Consider the following 26,268-nt stretch of genomic DNA (forward strand, 5'->3'; position numbering starts at 1 on the left):
GGCTGGAGTCGCAGAGGAAAAAACCCACAGAACTGGTGTCAGAACTACTGTGTGTCAGAAGGACTGTCTACACAAGTAACCTGCACTTCCCCTTTACAGACCAGAAGGTCTCAAAGTCAATATTACAAAATCATTGTCACAGGCAGAGACGATCAAAAAGTAGATAGTCAAAAAATAAAGAAGAAAAACAAGTAGAGAGGTGTGTCAAGCAGTTAAAATATTTTGCTTTTCCTCTGGATTTTGTAATATTTATTTTATGTATCCACTTTTAAAATTTTATAATTTGTTATTTTTTTCACATTCTACATCGTCCCCTAAAAGAAAAAATTCATGCACTGTAATTCCATTTATAAAGCTCAACGACAGGCAAAATTAAACCAAAGTTCCTAGGGATGTTTAAAACGTTATCTGTTGTGCACCATGCGAGGTAGGAATCTTTTCCTTTTCTGTCCATCTCTAAAGAAGTTGTGTGTGTGTGTGTGTGTGTGAGTCACTCAGTCATGTCCAACTCTTTGCAACCCCATGGACTATAGCCCACCAGGCTCCTCTGTCCATGGAAATTTCCCAGGCAAGGATCCTGCAGTGGGTTGCCATTCCCTTCTCCAAGGAATCTTCCCAACCCAGGGACTGAACCCAGGCCTTCTGTGTTGCAGGCAGATCACAGTCTGAGCCACCAGGGAAGAGGAGGTGCTGAATGGGAAGAAGTGCTTGGATCGCTCTCAGAGTGTTCAATTTCTTTACTCAGGTGGTGGTCACTTGAATTATAATCACTTTTAAAACTGTATTATAAAAAGTTTTATATGCATTTCTGTATATATATATTACATTTCACATCATATGATATTTGTAAAATCCAGACCTAATGAATTTATAAAACTAATACGAACATTTAAGCACTATGCAGGGAAAGAATGATCCCATAAAATTCAGAACAGAATGGTACTATCACAGGAACAAAACAAGATCAGCTCTCTGGTTGATAAAAGCTGGTTTTCAAAGAGGACAGGTAACAATTCAGATACTCCTACATAATACACTGTGTAAATAAATAATTAGGTAGAAGGATGGTGGATATATGGCAGCCAGTGGGATTTACAGGCAAGAGAAAGAGGCTAAAATGACTTATTTCCTACGGATTAGAGCTGGAAACATCAGTAAGTACTCACAAAAACCATTAATGTCATCAAACACAAGGAAAGCCTAAGGAAACTTCAGAGCCATGCTCACACTTAGCTTAATATACTTACAGATGATTGCATGTAGAAATGTTCATATATGTGCAACACTATGCAAAGCTATCATCCAGATCTTGGCTTCTACTCCATTCCCTAAAAACAGTAACCAGTGGTCCTTTGAAAACTGGCTGATTCTAAATGGGGCATGGCAAGATCAACCCAGAGCACCTCATCATGCCCAAAGGAAGGAAGCATTAAAAACAAACCCTCGGTGGATGGGGATATGTCAAAGAAACGAACTGAAAAAGCTCCTGTGCCCAAAGCTGGGGTAATTTGAACAACCAAATAAATGAAGTAGAACTGGGTGATGTCCCAAAGTATAAACAAACATCCAAGAATCCACACTGATATAGACTGAATAAATTGATGGGAGAGAAGAGACAAATTATTCCAAACAACTTACATGGATACTTCACCTGGAAGGAAAGGGGGCAGGGCACTCTCTCCTCCAGAGAGTGGCACACAGAGACTGCCGGTTCTTCAACAGGGAAATATGTTAAGATTTGATTAGATCCCTGTCTCCTTCCATGTGCAAACTAGTTGGACTGAAATTCCAAATAATGTAAACACAATTTTTTTTTAATTATTAAAATAAGATTTTGAAATCCTCTTGGAAAAGTCTTCTTAAGCAGAAGGAAAAAAGCATTCACCATTCAGAATATACCTGCCCATATGAACATTTTCAACTTCTATTTAACAATGGTAGTATTTAAGGAAGAAAAAAAGTGCAAATGACTGATGAGGAAAAATGGTGTTCAACCTAAAATGACCCAAAGGATTAATATCCAAAACACAAATAAAGAGATACTGCAAATAAATAAGAAAGTGATAAACCAATAGAATGATGGAAAAGGGATATGAACAAACCAACCAGAGGAATAAATGACCATTAAAAAAGTGAAAATGTGCCCAATGTCAGGACTGATGCACACTTTACACTTAAGACACCCTGTTTTCCCCCATCAGATCAGTAAAAATTGTAAGGACATAACACTGAATATTGGCAAGAACGCAGCGGAAATGATTTTGAATGCAATGTCCACATACTGTTAAGTGGTCCAACCCCTCTGCAGAACAATCTGGCAACATCTATTAAATGCATACATCTTTTCTCCTAAAATAATACAAAAGTAACAAAACCAGGGCTTTCATTAAGAGTAGTCTGGTTCGTTAAACTGTGACACAATAGAAAAACTATGCATTCACTTAAAAAAAATTGGAGGATATACATATATCTATATATACAGGCATATACATACACACACACCTCATAGAAATACCTCTTTGAGACATATTACTTGGTGTAGAAAAAAGCTATGGAATAATCCATAGAGTATGATAAAATCTGTGATTAAAACATAAAAAAGACAAAACAATGTTATTTATGTACATACACTTTTACGTACATATGCATGTAAGTGTTTAATGTACAGAAAATTCTTGCAGGACACTCTTCAAACAGAAAGAAAAGGAGATGGAGGGTGAGGGAGAAAAGTGGTTGAAAAGATTTCTTTCCTTTTTTATCTATGTATCTTTGACAGCAGGAATGTTCTTCTGCATTCCTTGTATAACTGTTTCAGAGAAAGAAGAAGTGGTAGAAGTTTACACAGGAAGTATTTCCCCACGTGAGCACTGGGGTCACTGTGAGAAGCCCCCTGTTCTCGCATGAGGTCTGCCTTCAGCTATGCTAACTCTGTTCCCTGGGAGACTTGAGAGAACAGCAACCCCTTGCTGAGCAACCTGCTAACAGTAACAATGACCCCTGACTGGCCAAGGGCATGCGGCCTACAGGGAAGGACAGGGAACCCGAGCACCTCACAGGTGCCCACACCCCGGAGCTCCCCTGACCGCAGCGAGTCTTGTAACAGTCTCCTCTCCCAACGCCAAGCGTGTTGGGACATGCTGGGCAGAAAAATACTGCAAAGCCAGGTGTCACCGCAGCATTTCAGGTTTGCACCAAGCAGGCCTGGGAGTATGCTTTCTCCATTCTAAACAGCCTATGGTTTTTTTTTATGATTGACGCCTAAACTATAAATACTCCATTTTAATCATTCCCCATGTTAGGTGTAATCAACAAAAATATTTTGCATTCAATTAAACTAAGGCATTTTTTGGTGAATGGCAAAGCATAAAACTTATTCATTACATAAACTGTAGTAAATTTATGGTTCAAATAAATTTTATCTATAATTTCCCAAACCACTACGGAAACTTAAATCATTCATTTTATATAGTCGAACACAATGTGGGACTATATAAAAATTGAAAAGAAAAAAAAAATTTTTTTTTCCAAAGGAGCTGCTTCCAAGTTCACGTCTTGAGAAAAAAAGATTTTCATGCAATTTAAAAATCAAAATCACTTCCTAAGTAAAACTAATGCTCAGCATAAATCACACTAGAAAAACATCACTCTTGATGGATAAAGAGGAGACAAAATTTGCCAAAGTGAGTAAGTGTATCTCAGCTTGAAACAGCGAAGAATGACCTGAGCACACAGTGCAAACGAGAAGGCCAGGGTAACCTACACAACACAAAATCACATCTGTGATTTGGCTCTTTTGAAACTATGGTGCCCGGACCTGTCCAGGATGAGACAGGTCTCAGTTGGTTGCAGAAGGCTGTTGGGACCAAGTCAGCGTGGTCAGTGCCACAAAGAACATCCCTCATAGTCACATTCTATGCCACCCCTGCTTTTGAGTGGTCTTAAAAACTCACACCAGACTTCCCTGGTGGTGCAATGGATACCAATCCGCCTGCCAATGCAGAGAACAATGCATTTGATCCCTGATCCAGGAGGATCCCACATTCCAGGAAGCACCTAAGTGTGCTACAACTACCGAGCCTGTGCTCTGCCACAAGAGAAGCCCCCACGTTGAGAAGCACGTGTACCACAACTAGAGAGTAGCCCCCACTCACTCGCAATAAAAATAGACAACTTAAAAAAAAAAATGCAAGCTACAGCTCCCCAACCCTAGTTACATTCTGTTTTAATAATTCTGAGGAGGGTCCAGGAATATACATTTTTTTAAAGTGCTAACTCTGGGGAATTCCAGAAAAGGGGCACTGACCACCCCCACCCCACCTCCTGAATCAGAGCAGAGGAGGGCATTTCACACATACCTACATGTGTGAGCTTTTTTCCCTTTCTTGGAAATCTTTATTCTAAGTATCACTAATTCTTACAACTGATAACAAGGTGAAATATTTGTTTTAATTGAGTCCTTTAATGACATATATCAACTGCAGAACAGTTTTTATCTCTAGACAAGAAGAAAATGGAAAAAATGGGGAGGAGGGGGCAGGGGGCATGGAGAAAAAAATGAGAGGTCTGAGCAAATATGGCCCAAGAAATTCATAGTTATGATTAAACTGGAGCGGAGGGTAATATGAGTAGCATGAAACTGTCCACACTCTTCTGTATCTTTAAAAAACTTAATTTAAAAAAAAATGTAAATGTACGACATTATTCCAAAACGCAGGAGAGGACAAGAGCATCAGTAGGAGCCGTCACTACCCGTCACTTCAGCCCACGCCCTGAGGTCACGTTCATCCTGGAAAGCCAAGGTTGGCCCTGGCGTTGGTTACAGAACAACAAGCATGACCTGTCTGCACTGGCTTAAAGCAATGCCGGTTTTCAGTGTGAAAAGGATGTTTGTAAGGATGGGAGGGGAAGCGCCCTCATGGGCTCTGTACCTGTGTCGCTCCCCGAGCCTGTGGACAGTGCGGGCATGATGCTGAGCCCAGCCCGGTGCTGCCAACTCACTCCCCTGGAAGGCGGCCGAGATGCCAACCCTGCAGCCACTCCCGGGCCGACTACCGAGATCTGTGTGTCCCCGTGCAGGCCGTTTCTACAAAGAAAAGGAACACATTAAAAAATAGAAGAGGCAGGATGACTACATTGCAACTTGCTGTAACTAATTCAAAATGCTGATCCCAACACATTATGAGATCACAAGCTTCACCGTTTCGTCTAGAGAGCACAGACAAATAGGAAGTGGGAGAGTTTTTGATTTTGACGTGGGACTTCTAATTAAAAACACGCAAGTTCTTCGTGCATGTGTCAAGCCTTCTGTAAAGATTTTTACAGTTGCTTTGAAAATCACTGACAGCACAGATGGAGGACTTAAGGAAGCTTTTGTAAGCCAGTATCATTCTAAAACTCTTCCCCTTCATTAGAATTCTAAACTGTATTTCTAAATGTAGAAAAGAGTCTGTAAGTTGTCAACAACTTATAACTAATTTAAGTAGGTCATCCTAATACGACAACTGCAAATTTGCTAACTGAAGATCACAAACGACCTTGAAAGAATACTCGGATTAAAGCAAGATGTCATTTTAGATTTACAGAACTGTTGATAATCTAAACTAAACCTAACAATCCAAGCTAATAAATGAAAATAAATTGTTGTAGTAAAAACTAAGCTTTGTTGGATCTTGAAAAATATTGATTCTTTAAATAACTGTTTTCAGTCATGTTTATCCCCAAATAAGCAGTAAAGGCACTATTGTATAATAACTAAAAGCAAGGGCTCTAGTGTTTGGCTCAGTCTCTAATCCTGCTAGCCCTGGGATCTAGTTGTTTAACCTCATTAAGCCTTAATTTCCTTATGTGCAAATGAAGATAATGGCAATTTAGAGTTGCTTGACCTTCCAATGAGCCAGAGGATACAAAACAGCATCCTGCAAACAATGAATATGATGACCGGGTTTTTTAAATTCAGGTAATGAGATTATAAAATGAAAACACAAAAGTAGCAAGATTAAAATTTACATTGGCCTGACACCTAGAAGGAGGCCATGTGGTTTAAATTTGGACCACAGCTGCCTAATAACGGAAAATACACCGCATTTACATTTTTCAGAAATCAGAAGAACCACACAATGGGTTTAAACTCACTTTTTAGTGCATTTCCCCTCCCACCCCGTTCTCTATAAAGCAAGATCAGTGATTTAAATGCATATTTTAACATATATTAACAAGAAAAACAGATACTGTAAACATTTGAAAAACTGGCTCACTTCAATTCTTAAAAGCGTTTAAATTGCTGATTCACATTACAGAATAAAGAAAATGAGCTTGCCAAATTCTTCGTGAAGAAACCCAGACTATAAAATTCTATTAGAGCTTTCTAAATTAGCTTTTTAATTATCAAAGTAAATATTAGTATAAAAATATTCACCATCAAAAAGACTATCTTGGACCAAGTAACCGGGTGCAGTGTCTTGAGTTCTGTTTTATGTTAAAAGGTTGACGTGGTGAAAATATGCATACAAATCCATACAGAGATCCTCTCTGTGTTAATTAAAAATGCGGTGGCCGTTATTTTAAATACCAAGTGAAAATACAAATCACTAAGCTAAATATAAGACGAAAAGGGAAAATCAAGGTTTCATTAACACACATCTCTGAAGCTATTTTCCCTAATAATTTTAAAAGGTAACACTGCTTCGTTTTCATAAGCTATCCTAACAATCCAGATTCAGATTCAACTACATAAAAGTTTTCCTCTATTCAAACACAAAGAAAATAAAAAACAGACCATATGTAATTTTAAAAATGCATTCAATTAGTAAACTTTTGTTCTGCTGCCGAGAAGAAAAGGAAAAATGGTTGTAATTTGTAAAATGTATGCACACATATTTCTACCATTAGGACAAAACGTATATATGCAGGTATTTATTATAGTGTGTATGTATGTAATTTAAGTTCTTTATGCCATAAATCACAATTTGTATGGTACAGATTACCTAACTACAGAAATACACATACTACATAATCTATACCATGCAAACTACAACTTTCTTCAAGCCTTAAAGAATTTACAATGTTTCAATTTCATAAACCACATACAGCATATAATAAATCGATTTATGCTTATAACAAACATCCTATTAAAACTAAAAACCACCTTACATTTCACATCAAAACATCCTTCTGAGTTGGTGCCGCAGCCTTCCACGTATGCCACAGATAGAAGATTTTATCGTAGCATTTCTCACCTTTTATTTCACAGTAAACACTCAAGGTAATTTTTTCCAAAAATGTATTATTTAAGAAATATACGCTACAAGGTAATTCTCTTCTCAGAACATATACAAGTATATCAATAAAAAAAATAAGTGGCTTGATAAAATCTCATCAGGGAAAATGGTTAATATTCTGTGGAACGAAGCGGAGTTGCTGGGTTTAACTTTCAAACTGAGTTACATTTCTGTAGTAATCATGATATTTTCTTTGGCTAAACTTACTGAAAATGCTTTGGAATTTGTCAGAACCCAGTTGTGATTATTACTGACTGTTGTATGGAATCGATTTACTACAACACAAAAATACCAGCTGTTACAGTATGTCCTGAGAGGGATTACCGAATATTCTTAAATTGAAGTTCAATCCATCTTTCCATAAAAAACAAAAAAGAGAGACCCGAACGCCAGGAACGAAACCGGTGTCAAGTGCACCTGAAACATTTACAATCCCCAAAAGAACTATTACAACCCTCCTCTAAAAGGGCTTATTTTTGAAATTTCATTATTCCAGTCATACCTTGCTTCTATATATCACACTGTATCAGGTTCTGCTGGCATCGATCATGTGGAAACAGTGAAATATGTGAAGGTCCTGAGCCTACAATGTTCAATTTCTACCCGCCCTGGGCAGCCCTTTAGGGGCTCCCGGGGCTCTTGTGACATCTAGTGGTCAACCACAGAAGTGCAAGTATCTGTAGCAGAAAGCGTTCTAAGATTTCCTTTTTTAAAAAAAAAATTGTCTTCATTGCATCCAGTGAAATAATTATCTGAAAAATTTTTATTAATGTGCACACACACTCCTCCTGTGTGTCTCCTCTACTCTAAATACTTCACTACAACACTACTTCATTTCTGACACCGGTGTGGTTTTCTACACATCAAGCAATCCTGTGACCCAGCTGGGTGTCCTTCAATCTAACTCAGTTCTGACACCATCTATCTGGAGACAGCATCAGACCCCACAGGGTGAGGGCTCAGTCCTATAAGATGAGCCCCCTTCTGATGTTTATATCAGAGCCAGGTTGTCACCTGTCACCTGTGCTTCTGACAAATCAGAGGTTCCCACAACTCCCTGAGGTTCAGCCCTCAGCACTCGGGAACATTTGCTTATTAGATTGAGGGTGGGTGCTCAGTCATGTCCGACTCTTTGTAGCGCCATGAACTGTAGCCCACAAGGCTCCTCTGTCCATGAGATTTTCCAGGCAAGAAGACTGAAGCGGGTTGCCATGCCCTCCTCCAGGGAATCTTCCCAGCCCAGGGTTCGTGCCCTCTCTTGCGTCTCCTGCATTAGCAGGCGGGTTCTTTACCACTTAACGCCACCTGGGAAGCCCACTTATTACATTACTGGTTAGTTATAAAAGGAAAGAATAAGGAACAGAGAGAAGAGACACACAGGGTAAGGTGTGTGGGGCGGGGAGCGGAGTTCCCATTCCCTCCCCAGAAGCAACATCCTTCCCAGATCTCCACATGTCCTCCAACCTTGAAGCTTTCCAGACCCTACACTTTGGGGCTGTTATGGAGGCTTCATTACACAGGCATTACACAGGCATGGTTGATAAATCCCTGGCCTTTGGTGACTGAACTCACTCTCCAGCCCCTCTCTCTTCCCAGGAGGTCGTCTGGTGGGACTGAAAGTTGCAACCCTCCAATCAAGGCTGGTTCCCCAGTAACCAGCTCCATCCACAAGGGCTTCCCAAAAGTCACCCCATTAACACAAAGGTATGACTGAAAGTAGTTAGTAAAAACAAAAGGCACTTTTATGACTCTTATCACTTAGGAAATCTCAAGGGTTTCAGAAGCAGAAAGGGTTACATAGACATGTTTATACACACAGTTATTAACACAGATAAACAGGAAATCAAGTGCCAGACCTAATTTTCCAAACTCATGTCCTCTCTATTTGGAGGAGTATTCAAAAACATGAAAATATTTAATTAACTGTCATCATAAAATAAACTAATAATCATAATAATATCTCATAATTTCAAGAGACAATAATTGTGGCCGGTAATCCATCTGTAAATTACTTCATGATCACAAATACTTCCAAGTTACACTTTCAAAACCTAATACAGTGAAAAAAGAGTAAACTTTTTTTCTTTTTTTTAACAAATCTGACATTAAAAAAAAAAATTCTACCTGAAAGATGTATGAATTGCATTAGCCAATGCAAGCAGCACACTGGTATCTGTTACATTATTCAAACTTTCATAAATTATAATTGTTAGAAAATAAAGGAAGCAATGTAGATAAGTGGCATTAATCTGCTTACAGAAAATGGCATTAAACCTTTTATGCCATCAGTTCTCACAGTGTGGTCTGTAGACCCCAGTGGTCTCTCAGATCCTTTCACAGGCGTTCTTTGAAATCAAACTACGCTCATAAAAATAAAGATGTTATTCACCTTTTGCACTGTGTGGACATTTGCACGAACGATGAAAAGCACTGGTGGATAAAACCACTGGTACCTCAGCACAAACCAACATAACAGTACCAAACAGAAACTATTCATCCTAGTTATGAAGAGTATTCTTCCCTGCCAAGCACTTTCATTTAAAAAAAAAACACAAGCAAACAAAAAGGCTGACTTTAGAATGCCCTTCATGAAGCAGTAAAAGTAATAACTGACCCTTGAGGCATTGCTAATGATAAAGTGTAAACATTCAAGCTTAAAAATACTGGGCTGGCCCAAAAGTTCACTCAAGTTTTTCCATAAGATGTTACGGAAAAACCCAAATGAACAATTTGGCCAACCCAGTAGAACTTTATAAAACTTGTGTTCACTATGGTTGTCATCGCCTTCCAAGGCACTGTGTTAACCAAAATCCTGGAACTTGTTCCTACTCTGTACAGGTACGTCAGCATCCGCAAACCTCCAGGCTCTTCCAAGATCAGTGGAGATACGCACAAAAGTGATTTTTTTTTTTTTATACTGTGTTTCAACCTTTGGATAGTGAACCAGTATATTTTTTAAATTTTCAATGCATAATATTTTTAAAATATGTAAATAAAAGATCCATTCAGGGACCTCCCTGATGGTAAAGTGATTAAGAATACACCTTGTGAAGGAAATAAATTAAACTTGAATTTTAAAAAGTTAATCTGTTTCTCTAAAAAGATACTCTACTTAAACTATTCTAAGACATTTTGATAAAAGCAAGATGAAGTATTAAAAAAAAAAAAATACACCTTGCAAGGCAGGGGACGCAGCTTCAGTTCCTGGTCCGGGAACTTAGATTTTACACGCCGCAGGGCAACTAAACCTTCGCACTGCAACTACTGAGCCCTCAGAGCACAACTAGAGAGTCTGTGAACCGCAGTGAAAGATCTGACATGCCGCAACTTAGACCCAACACACGCTTCAGTCGTGTCCAACTCTGTGCGACCCCATAGACAGCAGCCCACCAGGCTCCTCCGTCCCTGGGATTCTCCAGGCAAGAACACTGGAGTGGGTTGCCATTTCCTTCTCCAAAATAAATAAATTTTTAAAAATAATTATATTGTTAAAAAAAAGATCCATTCAAAATGCAGGATATACCATCAGACTGGAAAGTCCCAGTATGGTACATCTATTTATATATTTTCAGATTCCATATTGCAACCCTGAAACTACCACACGTCGAGCTGTGATGTACAGTTAGTTGACCTTGAACAACAAGGGGTTTGATCTGCACGGCGCCATGGGCACAGATTTAAAAGGACCACAGGATCTACAGTTGATTGAATCCATGGAGACAGAAGGCCAACTACAAGTTATAAGTGGATTTTCCACTTCATAGATGCCTATCGTCCCTAAACCTCACACTGCTCCAGGATCAGCTGTAGTAATAGAACAGCTATGATTAACTCAACAGCTTATTAAAATACACAAATCTATGGCTGGGAAAGGGAGGAGAAAGGTTGGTTTGTCTTCTTCCTTCAACCAAAACAAACAGCAAAAATGGAAAGTAGATGCAGATCTAAGAACGTAACTGTCTCCAATTAGGCCAGGCATTAGAGAAATCTTCAATTCACTCATGTTTTTGTTTTTGGAAAATAGTTATTTTTCATAAAGACATAACTTATGTTAACATGCAGCAAGTTTAGTACTCCTCTTTCTAAGTGAATTGAAACCATGTTTTTTAATTTGTTTTAATTTCCAATATGGTAAATATCAATATAATATACATAAACAAAATTCTTTGGGGTCTTCAATAATTTTTAAGAGTGTAAAAAGGTCCCGAGACCCCAAAGTCTGAGAACTGCTCCACATGGCCCAGGCAGCCAAAAATGTTCCACAAACAGTAAACACTTTACACTCTGTGGTCTCGGGCTCAACACAGACAATATGCAAATGATGGGTGTGACCCTGCTCCCAAGTATAAATTTATTTCCAAGACAGCAAAGGGTCAGATTTGCTGGCAGTATCCCACACATTACACCCTATGTGTCAGTGACTTTAGGGGCCAAGAGTAGCATGATTTCTGGCAACAATTTTATTGGTTATTCTTTAAGTATTCAAAAAAAGTCAGTTCAAATTTTTGTCAATTTTGTATTATGCAGAAATGTATCCAAAATAAAAGATATGAAATTTTAGACTACACAGTTCCTAATCAGAAACCCAAATCACATTTCAATTCTGTCTATTCCCAGAATCTTAGATTTTGTCAGTAAACATAGACAATAAAAAAATACGCTTACCACTGACAATGCATTTGGTGCCATATGTATGAAACTATGCTTTATATAACCAAAAGCAGAAAGCAAAAAATAGGGGGAACACTTAAAAAAATTAAAACATCCTCACATTTTACCAAGTCACCAGGGTTCAATCGGTATGCAATACAAAACTTAACATATCACAAATGGAAAGGAAAATACAAAAGCCACAGAAAAGAGGGCTCCCATTGAAAGCATCCTATAAACCTTTGTAGGCAAAGGTTTGTTTGACTATACGGACCTTTCAAAGCTATGGTTTTTCCAGTAGTCATGTACAGATGTGAGGCCTCGACAATAAAAAAGGCTGAGCACTGAGGAATTGATGCCTTCAAACTGTGGTGCTGGGAAAGACTAAAGGCAGGAGGAGAAGGGGATGACAGAGGATGAGATGGTTGGATGGCATCACTGATTCCATGGACACGAGTTTGGGCAAACTCCAGGAGATTGTCAAAGACAGGGAAGCCTGGCGTGCTGCAGTCCATGGGGTCACAAAGAGTCGGACACAAATGAGCAAATGAACACAACATAAACCTTTGATGACTCAGAAGAGGAGATGTAAGAAACACTGCTTTCTAACCCCCAGGTGAGGACACCCAGGTTTCAAGGCTGTCAGGAAAATCACAGAAGCCCAGGTCACCTGCTGGAAGGGGCATCAGGGCTCTCATGGGAGGCACTGCCTATCACTCACCCATCTGCCCCAGGTATAAGGAATGAACTGCGCTCACCAGCTGTGACCCCACTCCAGATGACCCAAACCATCCACCGTAACCAGTGCCCCATGGCCCGTGTTTATTCTCAGATGGTCCACAAGGAAAACCAGCAGCCTTTCCAGCTGTGCACGGTCCCACCCCCAAGGTAAAACCTCTCTTTCGATGATGACTTTTTTTCATTATCTTCTACCACCCTGGCTCAGATGGTAAAGAATCTGCCTACAAGACAGGAAACCTGGGTTCAAGCCCTGGGTCGGGAAGATCCCGTGGAGGGAATGGCTACCCAGTATAGAATTCTTGCCTGGAGCATTCCATAGACAGAGAACCCTGGCGGGCCACAGTCCATGGGGTCACAAAAGGGTTGGACATGACTGAGCAACACACACACACACACAACCAAAAAGTCTTGGACAGTCTTCAAGATCACATCATCAACCATGAACCAACCACTTTTTTATTGCATTTAACTCTTTCCTCTAACTGGTGGGGGCAGGAGAGAACTGATAATTTCTGAGTTATATTTTCCTTGCATGTGTGCTTGCGTGCTTAGTCACTTAATCGTGTCCAACTCTTTGCAACCATTTTCCTTGACTAATTCTCAATTCCAGACCCTTCCCAAAATTCCACCAGCATTCCCTAAATCCTCTCTACTGGAGAAACCAGCCATTTTGGACCATTAAGACACATCAATTGCTTCTGTGTGTGACCAGCTCCAACCTGCTACGGGCTCAAGAGCTTCCAGAACTCAGACCTGATCCTTCAAGGTCAGTGTAACTTCATGATTTTACATACAGGGAGACAGCACAGACTAAAGATGAAAGGGTAGATTGGACACGAGACAGACCTCAGGTCAAGAGCCCAGCCCTGCCTTCCAGGTGGACTCCAAAATCTTGGCCAGGCTATTTAACGAAATGAGATTAGATGCAATGACATAAGTAAAACACCTAACCCAGAGGAGCCAATCAACACATGACAGCTTTTATGCATACTTTTCAATCACACTTTCATCACCCTCTACTTCTCATTTCCTCTAATCTAGCAAATATTTAAGGTACTACAGTGAAAAGAAGACAGGCTTTTGTGGGAGACAGTCCAGTCCCTTGATTCTACCCATTCCTACATGCACAGCTCACTAGGTATGAGACCTTGGGAAATCAAATAAAACCAAAGAAAAAAATACAGACACACACACACACATAAATGTGAGTGACAGACACCAAGGAATGCACTCAATTTCTCAGACATTAGGTTAAATGCTCAACATGTCTCATTTAATTTCCCCAATAATCTCATAACATGCACTGTTATCGGTGTCTTACAGATGAGGAAATAATTCTAAGCCACTTGCCCTAAGCCACAGCCTGAGGGGATTCTAACTTCAGTGTGTGACTCCAAGGGGCAGGCTGGTAACCACACTACACAAGCCATCTCTTCCCTCTTAATTAATCCCGTCCGTTCAGTCCCCTCAAGCGTCAGAGAGAAATCATTTCTAGGACTCATTATGTCTTGTGATGACTAAATAAAAACATCTGAAGCACTGAGAACATAGCAGATGCCCAAACATTAGCTTCGCCACTCCCTCAGTCTTCCCCTTGATATCCTCTTATTTTATCCTCTTTATTTACAAGAAAGCTGTCCTTCTCAGATCCACACCCTCCCTTGCTCTTGAGTCACCTGACGACATGACTTCTCCGATGGACCCTGACGCTTTGACCTGTAGTAACATGGAGACAACAGGCTGTTTACTTCCAGGAAAATGCAATTAAGAGCCTCCATGAGATTTGACACCTCGTCTTTCACAAGCTTCCCACGTTCCAGACACCAGCATCTCCATCAGCCCGCTTGCCTAACAGAGGACAGCATGGAACAGCACCCCCACCAACACACGATGGACAGACAGCAGAAGCAAGAGACGAACGTGCTGGACTGTTTGCTACTGAAGCACAACCGAGCCACTCCTGACGGATAAGCTGATCGTGTGCAGACATCAATGGCATAATTTCTAAACAACACAAATCATGTAAGTATTTACACTGCTATTTACTAGGTACTAATTAATATTGTGTGGTTCAAAACAATAGTGCCTTAAAATGTAGCCTGCTAAGAACATCTGAAATGAATCTGGACATTTATAAACAGGATTTCATAGGTTTATTGATAACAGAAATGATGCAGATTGTATACTGCTGTCAGTTTCTCAGGCCTGCAACAGAGACATCAAAAAAATAAACTTTTCAAAAATCAATTCTTATGTGCAAAATATTAATTATGTCATAACACCAATGTTAACTGTATTTTCTGGAGTGGGTTGCCATTTTCTTCTCCAACTGGGAATTCTTGTACCTGATATTCTAGTGGGAAAGACAGTAGACTAGCTAAATGAAATACAGTGATTAGATGGTAATGAGAACAGAGAAGAAACATTAAGTGAGGGTAGGTGTATGTGTGGAGAAGCATTAAAAATGTGCATTTTTAAAGCCATGATAGTGATAAAACAAAACATCTAACTCAAAAGCTCTCTTCATTTATAACACAAACAACTTTGTACTAAATTTTCCTCCATACTCCTAAAGGAAACCCTCACGTTATTGCACATGAGATTTTGTTCAAGTTCCTATCTTTTAACATTCTCATCTACTTTGCTGTTGTTCAGTCGCTCAATCATGTCCAACTCTTTGTGACCCCATGGACTGCAGCACACCAGGCCTCCCTGTCCCTCACCATCTCCTGAAGTTTGCCTACGTTCATGTCCATTGCACTGGTAATGCCATCCAGCCATCTTATCCTCTGATCCCCTCTTCTCCTTCTGCCCTCAATCTTTCCCAGCATCAGACACTTCTCCAATGAGTCAGCTGTTCACATCAGTTGACCAAATTACTGGAGCTTCAGCATCAGTCCTTCCAAGGAGTATTCAAGGTTGATCTCCCTCCTGGGATTGACTGGTTTGATATCCTTGCAGTCCAAGGGGCTTTCTGGAGCCCTCTCCAGCACCACAGTTCAAAGGCATCAATTCTTTGGCACTCTTGCCTTCTTTATGATCCAGCTCTTACAACCATACATGACCACTGGGAAGACCACAGCCTTAACTATGGAGAAGGCAATGGCACCCCACTCCAGTACTCTGGCCTGGAAAATCCCATGGATGGAGGAGCCTGGTGGGCTGCAGTCCATGGGGTCACGAAGAGTTGGACACGAAGAGTCGGACACTGAAAGACTTCACTTTCACTTTTCACTTTCATGCATTGGAGAAGGAAATGGCAACCCACTCCAGTGTTCTTGCCTAGAGAATCCCAGGGACAGGGGAGCCTGGTGGGCTGCCGTCTATGGGGTCGCACAGAGTGGGACATGACTGAAGTGACTTAGCAGCAGCAGCAGCACACGTGTGTTTCTCAGGGAAGACAGGTCCAGGTGGGAACTGCAAGTGACACAGACTCTGAGCACACAAGCATAGCTATTGGGCTGCATGGGTCTCTCCCCAAATTGCATCTCAGTAGACTCCCTCGGCCACCCTTTCCAGAATCTCCACACATACTCCTACCCTCACTTAATGTTTCTTCTCTGTGCTTACCACCATCTAATCACTATATTTCATTTAGCTAGTCTACTGTCTTTCCCACTAGAATATCAGCTACAAGAATTCCCAGTTGGAGAAGAAAATGGCAACCCACTCCAGTATTCTTGCCTGGGAAATACCATGGACAGAGGAGCCTGGCAGGCTACAGTCCATGGGGTTGCAAAAGAGCTGGACACAACTTAGCAACAAAACAACAACAATAAGAAAGAGGTAGAATTTGAACCCAAATAAAGTTCTATGTCTTTTCTAAAAAAAAAAAAAAAAAGAATTCCCAGTGTCTTAGAATAGTGTTTGCCAGTATACAATAATAGGTGGCTCCCTAATGTTTGTTGAATGAAAGAATGAATGACTCAACAGTGGATCCACTGTCAATTCCTGCTATGATGATATTTTGTTTGTTTTTGCTTTTTATTTTTAGTCTATTTTATTTTTTATTGGAGTATAGCTGATTTACAATGTTGCGTTAGTTTCAGGTACAGCAAAGTGATTCAGTTATACATAGATAAATATTCACTCTCTTTTTATATTCTTTTCCCTCTTGGCCATTACAGAATATTGAGTAGAGTTCTCTGTGCTGTACAGCAGGTCCTTATTAGTTATCTATTTTATAGACAGCAGGTGGGTATCATATGCCTCTGCCCACCCCCTTCCTAGTTTTCCTACCCAAAGGAGGGAAGAGTTGCTAGTCCCGCTGTTCATGATGTGAAAGTTACTAGACCAGAGTCGGCAAATTTCCTGTCTTCAAAGGTCAGCGTTTATGCCCAGCGCCCACTGCCACTTCCGGCTCCCCACTCTACACCACCCCGAGGCAAGCAGCCTGTGCAGCTGCCAGGGGCCTGCCTGGTGTGTGTGCACTGTCTGCCTCATGGGTGGGTCAGATGATACTTGCACTAGGTACACACCTGCCTCCTCATACCGTCCAAGGGCCTGGCCCTTCTTCCACCTCAAGGGGAAGGCTGGCCCCCTCCTCTGCAATGACCTCTCTCTCCTCCCTGGGAGAAGTGGCCTGGATCATGGCCTCAGCCAAGAACACTGGCCTCTTCAACCACTGAGCATGCTTGACATTTTTTCTGATAAGAAAAAAAAAAAAAAAAAAAAAACTTTTGAAAGTTTCTATTTAAAATGTTAAGTGTTCACCATATATCCATCTCCCAGTGTCTCAAAAGGAAAAGCGGAAAATGCCAGGGAACCACAAACTAACCATTAAACCAAGCCTTAGTGCCCTCATGCCACCTCTTACAGGATATTACAGAACCTGTCATCTTTACCCCCAAATCCTAAACTCTCCAGATTTTATCTCCCTGGACATCTCTCCCATGAAGTCATTCTGGAGAGATGCTTGCTGATGTACTAAGTATATCCAGTAAAGACATCTGCAACTTACTCTCAAGTACTCCAGGAGAGAGAAAGAGGGGAAGTGAGAGGAGAGAGAGAAAGAATGAGGATCACGAAAGGTAGACATGTGGGTATTCACTGTACTGTTCTACCTTCCTGTATGCTTGTAGTTTTGTGATGAAGTTTCTTTACAAACAAACCAAGTATATTACCCAGCTCCTCAGAACTGTCTGTCTGTCTGTCTGTCTCTCTCTCTCTCTCTCTGGGACTCTACTTAGCAAATGCCTAACCCTCCAACTGCTCTGTCCCCTCCAACCCTCCTGCCCACTGCTGCCAGCGTCCTCTTTCTAAGATATTTACATAATCCGGTTACTGCTGAAAAAAAAAAAAAAAAAAAAACTATCCAATGATTCAACAGCACGTTCATGATAAAGTTTAAATTCCAAAAAGGATACCAGCCCTCTGTTCTTACCAGTTTCTTTCATTGCAAAGCACCACATGGACGTACTCTAATTTTCTGCATGCCCCACTATTTCCTGCCTCTGTAGACTTGCTCACTCCAGATCTTCTGCCCACATCAAACTATGGGTTTAATATATACAATGGAATATTACTCAGCCATTAAAAAGAATGAAATGACATTTGTAGCAACACAGACGTAGAGACGGTCATACTGAGTGAAGTCAGAGAGAGAAATATCGTGACACCCCTTCTATATGGAATCTAAAAAGAAATGATACAAATGAACTTATTTACAAAACAGAAAACAGACTCACAGACTTAGCCCAAAAACTTACGGCTGCCACTGGGGAAGAATGGTGGGAAGGGATAGGTAGAGAGTTTAAGAGGGACATGTATACTCTGCTATACTTAAAATGGATAAACAAGGACCTACTGTACCTCACAGGGAACTCTGCTCAATGTTATATGGCAGCCTGGATGGGAGGGGAGTTTGGGGGAGAATGGATACATGTGTACGTATATCTGAGTCCCTTTTCTGTTCACCTGAAACTATCACAAAATTGTTAATTGGCTATGCTCCAATATAAAACAAAAAGTTTAAACAATAAATTTTTTAAAATGCTCCTCACCGTCAAAAAAATATGGGTTTAATCAACTATCCGTCATCACACTGCCTAATAATGACCAGTAACAAAAATCACCATACAAGGGACAAGAAAGTCTAAAGTGCACATTTTTTCATTTTCTTAATCAAACCTGCACATTACCATTCAGCAATTCCTTTCAAATTCAGCAGAGGGTGCCATAATTTCACTTTTTAAGGAGAATTTAAGTCATATTAACAAAAGCAGCTTTCACAACTTCAGCTCTTCAGTTCAGTCGCTCAGTCGTGTCCGACTCTTTGCGACCCCATGAATCACAGCACACCAGGCCTCCCTGTCCATCACCAACTCCCGGAGTTCACTCAAACTCACGTCCATTGAGTCGGTGATGCCATCCAGCCATCTCATCCTCTGTTGTCCCCTTTTCCTCCTGCCCCCAATCCCTCCCAGCATCAGAGTCTTTTCCAATGAGTCAACTCTTCGCATGAGCAAACCCTAAAAATTATATTTCTAATAAATTAGAAATTTGAAAATGAAAATAAATATCCAATATTTGTGTAATGTGAACGAATGCCTTTTTTTCCCCATTTAACAAAGAAACCACATGATAATACACCAAAATTCTAAATGTGTCTATACCCTCTGAACCAACAACTTGACTTATTTGTAGGAATTTATCTAAGAAAATAAACAAGTAGGCAACAATGGATCAATCAATTTACACTGAAGTACACTGGCGGAAAGGTCCACGTTTTCAAGAACGGTATCTTCACTGCAGCTACGACCCCACTCACAGCATCACCGTGGACCAGACTCTTAACACAAAGTGTCCTGACCCCAGTGTATTTGCACCAACACATGGGCCCCTGCTCCCTTCTACCTCTTCATTCAAACCTCAGCAGTTTCTTTCATTTTGGGTCTTCTAGTCTATAGATTCCTAAACCAGTTAGTTCCTAATCCATTCTCAGTTCTGGTTTTGCAATTCCAGAATTTTTCCAACAGTTACACAAAGCAAACCAAGCAATTGTGTCCACAACTGTTTTGAGACATCACTTCCCAGTTGCTAAAAAGAGAGACTTGTGCAATGTCCAGTCCTATGTCTGGGTTGTCTTCAACTGCACTGTGATCTCTTTGGATGAAGAAACTGTGACAATGTCTCTAAAAGATTCTTTTTACTCTGCCCTCAACCACTTGAGAGGGACTTCCCTGTACTCAGAAGGTAAAGCATCTGCCTACAATGCAGGAGACCCAGGTTCGATCCCTGGGTTGGGAAGATCCTCTGGAGAAGGAAATGGCAACCCACTCTAGTACTCTTGCCTGGAAAATCCCATGGATGGAGGAGCCTGTTGGGCTACGGTCCATGGGGTCGCAAAAAGTCGGACATGGCTGAGTGACTTCACTTCACTTCAATCACTTGAGAACATTTCTAAAACCATTAATTTCACAAAGGAGCCAAGATTTCTAACAGAAAAATCAGAGGTATACAGATTCTGAAAATCTTGCTAAACGTGTCTGGCAGTTCAAGGGCTGTCTTTCTTGCTTGTCTTGTCGTTCAATGGTTGTGTTTCTTCGCCCTAACCACTGAGGATTAAATTGCTATAGACAGGAAAGAGGGAAAGAACAGGCCCAATAAAATAAAAAGTGACCATCTGGAAAGGAGGAGAAGGGGACGACAGAGGATGAGATGGTTGGATGACATCACCAACTCAATGGACATGAGTTTGAGCAAGCTCTGGGAGTTGGTGATGGACAGGGAAGCCTGGTGTGCTGCAGTCCACAGGGTCACAAAGAGTGGGACACAACTGAGAGACTGAACTGCTCTGGAAAGCAATGACACTGTTGTAACAGATGTCTCAGGGAGGGAGGGATTACCTAAAAGCATTGGGTATATGTCCTTTAATACTAATTTTGCAAAGCTATTCCCAGGTGGTGCTAGTGGTAAAGAACCTGACTGCCAACGCAGGAGACAGAAGAGATGTGGGTTCAATCCCTGGGTCAGGAAGATCCCCTGGAGGAGGGCAGGGCAACCCACTCCAGTATCCTTGTCTGGAGAACCCCATGGACAGAGGAGCCTGGCAGGCTACAGTCCATAGGGTGGCACAGAGTCAGACAAAGTCACTTAGCACTCATGCACAGCGAACACAACTAATAAATACATCGGTGCTGAATTATCCTCAGTAAATATCTGATCTTATCCTTTTAAATATTAAGGATTCCTAGATTATATCTGAACTAGCAAATAAAAAATGAGACTAGAGATAATTACTTAAAACTTATTCAACGGAATTATCCTGAGTGGAGATAATGTGTATTATGCAAAGAACCACAAAAAAGATTTATCTCAGAATGAAATCTGGGGCGGGATGCACCGGACTGAGTCATTCTGCTGCCTCTTCTTTCACTGGGTCTCCAGCCACAAGCACAGGAATGGCCAAAGAAAAAGCAAGGTCAAACTTGCTGTCTTACTCATCAACGGTGCGTTTAGGCTGGGGACCCATGTCCCACCCCAGCACACGCAATCAGCCCAGGGAGACCTCAGGGAGCCAGCCCATGGAGTGTGTACCCAGGGGAGCCTGTACAAAAGTCAAGGGTCCACACTCTAAGCCTCCACAAATCGCTATGTACCGCAGGTTCAAAAGCACTGAACAAGGGTGGGAGACCTGGGGTGGGGTCAGGGGGAGAGGGGAGGATTCCCTCTGCAACCAAACAACAAACATGAACTTGTTGCAACATGGAAATGGGAGAATCCTGAACTTTTAGCACTTGCCCCTTTTATCTGCAAATTATGGGGCTCATTCAAACTCAGTGCAAAGAGATTTGGGGGAAAAAAATGTGTAGGAGAGGTAGGAACTCATTTTTTCTTAATTCTACAAATATATTGTTGAAATGCTTGTTCCTGGTGGATTTTAACCAGCTAACAAAATTCTGATCCCGGAGCATCCCAACCCAGAGAGATAATACCAGCATGCTGTCGTATCTGTGGGTTAAACAACCAGAAACATTTCTGGGCATAACTGAGATGTATCCCAGAGAGTCTGTAGAGAAGCACTGGGAGGAGGAGAGGACAGGGGACAGTAAACAGGTCATTCCTGCCCAGGAATGTCACTTCTTTTAGGATGAGTGAAATGTCACTCTGTACATAATTTGGCACTGATGGAAGACCCCAGCCATCAGAATTGAGCCTGAGCAAGGTCCACGGGGTATGAGGACTGGGAACAGTGTGGGGAAGAGTGAGCGACTGAACAACAATATCCAGACAGGGGACAGGAGGGCAGGGGTGGCTCCCAGGGCAGGAGGTGGCAGCGAGGGCCCGGGGGGGGCAGCTGAAGATGAACCAGGGACAGACACGGACAACCCAAGGACAACCCGCAACTCCTACAGACCTCTGCAGATGCTGCAGCCAAACCACAGGACCGTGGTCCTCCAGACAATTTCTACAACTAACATGCCCACAGTGTCCTGAGTTCTAAGTTACCTTTTAAAGAAAAGCCTACTAATTCTAAGGATTCTAAGAACGTATTCAACCAGTCCATCCTAAAGGCAATCAGTCCTGAATATTCATTGGAAGGACTGATGCTGAAGCTGAAACTCCAATACCTTGGCCATCTGATGAAGAACTGACTCATTGGAAAAGACCCTGATGCTGGGAAATATTGAAGGCAGGAGGAGAAGGGGACGACAGAGGATGAGATGGTTGGATGGTGTCACCAACTCAATGGATATGTGTTTGAGTAAACTCAGGGAATTGGTGATGGACAAGGAGGCCTGGTGTGCTGCAGTCCATGGGGTCGCAAACAGTCGGACACAACTGAGTGACTGAACTGAACTGCTTATTCAATTCTTATATAATTAAAAACAAAAGGTTTAACACTACGGCCATCTTTCAAAACTTCACAATTCCATCATCAGTTTCAAGGCCTATTTAATCAATCATTTTATTTAATACATTTATGTAAGTATCTGATTTTCCTCTACAAGAAATCAAAGATTTCTTAAGAAATATAAATTCTATTCCACAATGCCTGGCACAGAAAAGCTCATTAAATGTATGCTGATGGCTAAGACTCCACGCTTCCAATGTAGGGGACCTGGGTTTGATCCCTGGTCAGGGAACTAGATCCCGCATGGCGCAACTAAAGATCCCACATGCCACAACAAAGGTCAAAGATCCTGAGTGCTGTAACTAAGACCTGGTACAGCCAAATAAATAAATATTTTTTTAATATATGCTGAGTGAATAAATGAGCAAGTACACACATGCCCAAAGGTTACCGGGCGACCACACCTGGTTAATGTGAGGACTGGAGGTTTTCCAAGGCACGTCAGCCTGACCAACTACAAGGATACAAATGGTTCTCAAGAAACTGTATACATTTCAAAATGCTCCACAATCCCATAGAAGGTTCTAGGTTCCATAGATGGACTCTAGCCCCAAAACACCCACAGGAGATTAAGAACTAAGTGACTCCCCTGGAAGTCACCTCCATAGTGTTAAAAAAAAAAAAAAAAAAGTGAAGTCAATGAAGTCACTCAGTCGTGTCCGACTCTTTGCAACCTCATGGACTGTAGCCCACCAGGCTCCTCGGTCCATGGGATTTTCCAGGCATGAATACTGGAGTGTTGCCGTTTGCTTCTCCAGGGGATCTTCCCAACCCAGGGATCGAACCCCGGTCTCCTGCATTGTAGGCAGATGCTTTACCATCTGAGCAACCAGGGATAAAAAAGCAGCAAATGCAGTTCAATGTTTCATGTCATGGCACAGATTGGAAATATTTTTCTGGGGGCTGGATGTCTGCTTTTGGAAAAACAAATCAACTATGCTTTCCTTATATCCTATAATTATGATCAGGAAACTGAAATACAAAGTATTAGGGAAGATATTACATAAAGAATTTATACAAAACACCCAAAGAAAATCTGCTCAGATTTTTTAATAAGCTTGTTTCTGTAAACAAACTTTCTTATACTGGGTTCTGAGCTTGTTGATGAAGCACAGATAAGCTCTTCATATTTCGGATACAGCCCCAACAACAATAAACTTTGTTCACACAAGGTAATACATTTAAAATCAAATCCACAAAGTGAGAACCATCTACACACAGAAAAACGAATTCTTCTTATACTCAAACTCTTGACAAAACCTTTCTTTGGGTCTACTGACACTGAAGTATGAAACAGTGAAATTGGCATACTGATTCCATTTCTTTGTATAAAGACAAGAAAAGGGGATGGGGAAAGATGGAGGACCAGAATTAAACTTTAAGACAGGATGTTGTTAGATTCACTATTTTTAACAATATCACTTAATAAAGAATTCAGATTTATAGCAAACTTTTATATAAAAGCTTCTCTGTGGATAATAATAACTTGAATCAAAGTTTTTTTCAAAACAACTCTATACTTTTTGATCAATGCCACTATACTATCAGTGAACAAACTTGTGAATGTTTCTACAGCATCTTATATGCTTTGACTTGTTCACTGATCATTAAGACTATTTCAAGCCCTGCAGTGTGCTGGTAGTATGTACAAATAATGTTCTTCCAACTGTGTGTCTCCAAGAGTTCTATGGAGTTCTATTAGTAAATCTGCATTCATAACTTGTGTTGATTCATCTTGAAATTTCTTGTGATTTCATACTCTTCTACATAAATGTTGTCTCCATTAGTCTATTAAAAATATTACACAGAAGTTAAATGTTTTTTACATTTTCTTTTCTTCACTAGTTTCTGACATAGTGTTCAAAGTTTCCATGACATGCAGCAAATTAAGCAATTCAGAGTTCTATAAAAATAATAATGGATTTCAGTCTTAGTAACGAATTGTGTAACTAGCTTCATAATTCAACCTAAGGGTTATACTGAGCTCAAAAAAGAATTCTGCTTATTTTGCCTTTCCAAACATTTGAAAAATTACTAATCTAGGAAGCATAGGATGAATGCTGTATTTTAAGATACCAGAGCAGTCTGCTTAGTACCACTGCTTCATGCAATAACTTTCCATGCAAATAGGTATTTAGGTTGAGAAAGAGAAGGATTATCAAGGTATGTATGCAAGGTCAAATGTGAGATGATCTTTTATTACGTTATTTAATTAATGCCAAAGTCTTAATTTTAGCCTTCTATATTTATCTTGTTTATTATTTCAGGCGTTACTTCAAAAGTTTTTCACGAGGATGGGAAAACAAATATCCTAAATACAAATCATTTACAATATGAGGACTTAAAGGGATTTTCAGTATTTACAGTTTCCAAATGTCAATTTTTCAAAATATTTTTAGCTTATCTTCAATCTAAGAATTTTAAAATAGTCTCACAGTAAGCAAAATACAAAGAGATAAAATTTTCATTTATTAAAAATTCTCAGATAGTAAATTATAAAATTACATGCATATGTAATCAAGACAGAGAAAATTACTTTCATAAAGCTTGAAAGCTAAAGGTCCCTTTAAATTCAATTCAAATTCAATTAGGTTCAATTACCTGTTTTGAAAAAGAAACATTTTTATTTCTTTTTTTAAAAAAGTCATAAAATTCCATCAAAATCAGTCTTTGGCTAATTGTCAACTTCAAAAGTCAAGCACAAATAAATGCAACAATTATAAAAACTAACAAAAAGCAGTTTATGCTCTACCTAGCAACTAATTCCAAACAATGATAATAAGAAAAAAAAAAAAACAACAACTAGAAAACATGGATAAACATTTTTTTAATCTACCTGAAAGCTAAAAAGAAAACAAACACACCTTGCAAAGTGGGAAGTCCCACTTTGGCCAAGATCTTGGAGGAAAAAGGATCTTGAGATGTACCTTTAAAGAGTACATAAACTGAGATGTACCCGACACTGCTTTCTCCCAATTCGTAAGAAGTGAAGATAAAGAGGTTAAGAAGATACTACTACTACGTCGCTTCAGTCGTGTCCGACTTTGTGCGACCCCACAGATGGCAGCCCACCAGGCTCCGCCGTCCCTGGGATTCTCCAGGCAAGAACGCTGGAGTGGGTTGCCATTTCCTTCTCTAATGCGTGAAAGTGAAGTCGCTCAGTCGTGTCCGACTCTTCACTACCCCATGGACTGCAGCCCACCAGGCTCCTCTGTCCATGGGATTTTCCAGGCAAGAGTACTGGAGTGGGTTGCCATTGCCTTCTCTGTAAGAAGATAAGGAGAAGACAATTGTTAAAAAAAAAAAAAGAAGAAGAAGAAGAAGAATTAGGACTTCCTTGGCGGTCCAGTGGTTAAGACTCTGCACTTTCAATGCAGAGGGTGCAGGTTTGATCCCTGGTCAGGACTAAGATCCCACAGGTTGAACAGTGGGGGCTTAAAATATAAGTTAAAAAAAAAAAAAAACTATTAAAAACACACACACACAGAGAGAGTTAAAAAGAGCCTCAGTCAGTGTGATGGGGCTGGGAAGACAAAAACTGAACTTCAAGAACCAATAGGGCAACTAGAACTTGAGAGGCCAGAATTTCAGTGAGAAGAAAAGCACAAAGAAATGAATCGAGCAGTCTGAGCTGCCTTTCTTCTCAAAGAACTCACTGGTTCATCAGCAAACCAAGCCACACGGATGAGAAGTTCAGCAACGGAGGGACTGAGAAGCTGAGCGGCGACAATCTATCTCATCTGG

General features: G+C 40.6%; 1 protein-coding gene across 4 annotated transcripts in view; it reads right to left on the reverse strand.

Moving 5' to 3' along the window:
* The window catches only part of MPP7 (MAGUK p55 scaffold protein 7), a 222,768-nt gene that overhangs the window by 162,411 nt on the left and 34,089 nt on the right, over nt 1-26,268 (reverse strand). For all 4 annotated transcript variants that reach the window (XM_044928038.2, XM_044928039.2, XM_044928037.2 and 1 more), the window contains exon 2: nt 4,929-5,083. In XM_044928038.2, the coding sequence (XP_044783973.1) occupies nt 4,929-4,965 (37 nt within the window). In that variant the 5' untranslated portion in view covers nt 4,966-5,083. The remainder of the gene's footprint in view (nt 1-4,928; nt 5,084-26,268) is intronic.

This window comes from Bubalus bubalis, chromosome 14, assembly GCF_019923935.1.
Source record: "Bubalus bubalis isolate 160015118507 breed Murrah chromosome 14, NDDB_SH_1, whole genome shotgun sequence".
Taxonomy (NCBI): domain Eukaryota; kingdom Metazoa; phylum Chordata; class Mammalia; order Artiodactyla; family Bovidae; genus Bubalus; species Bubalus bubalis.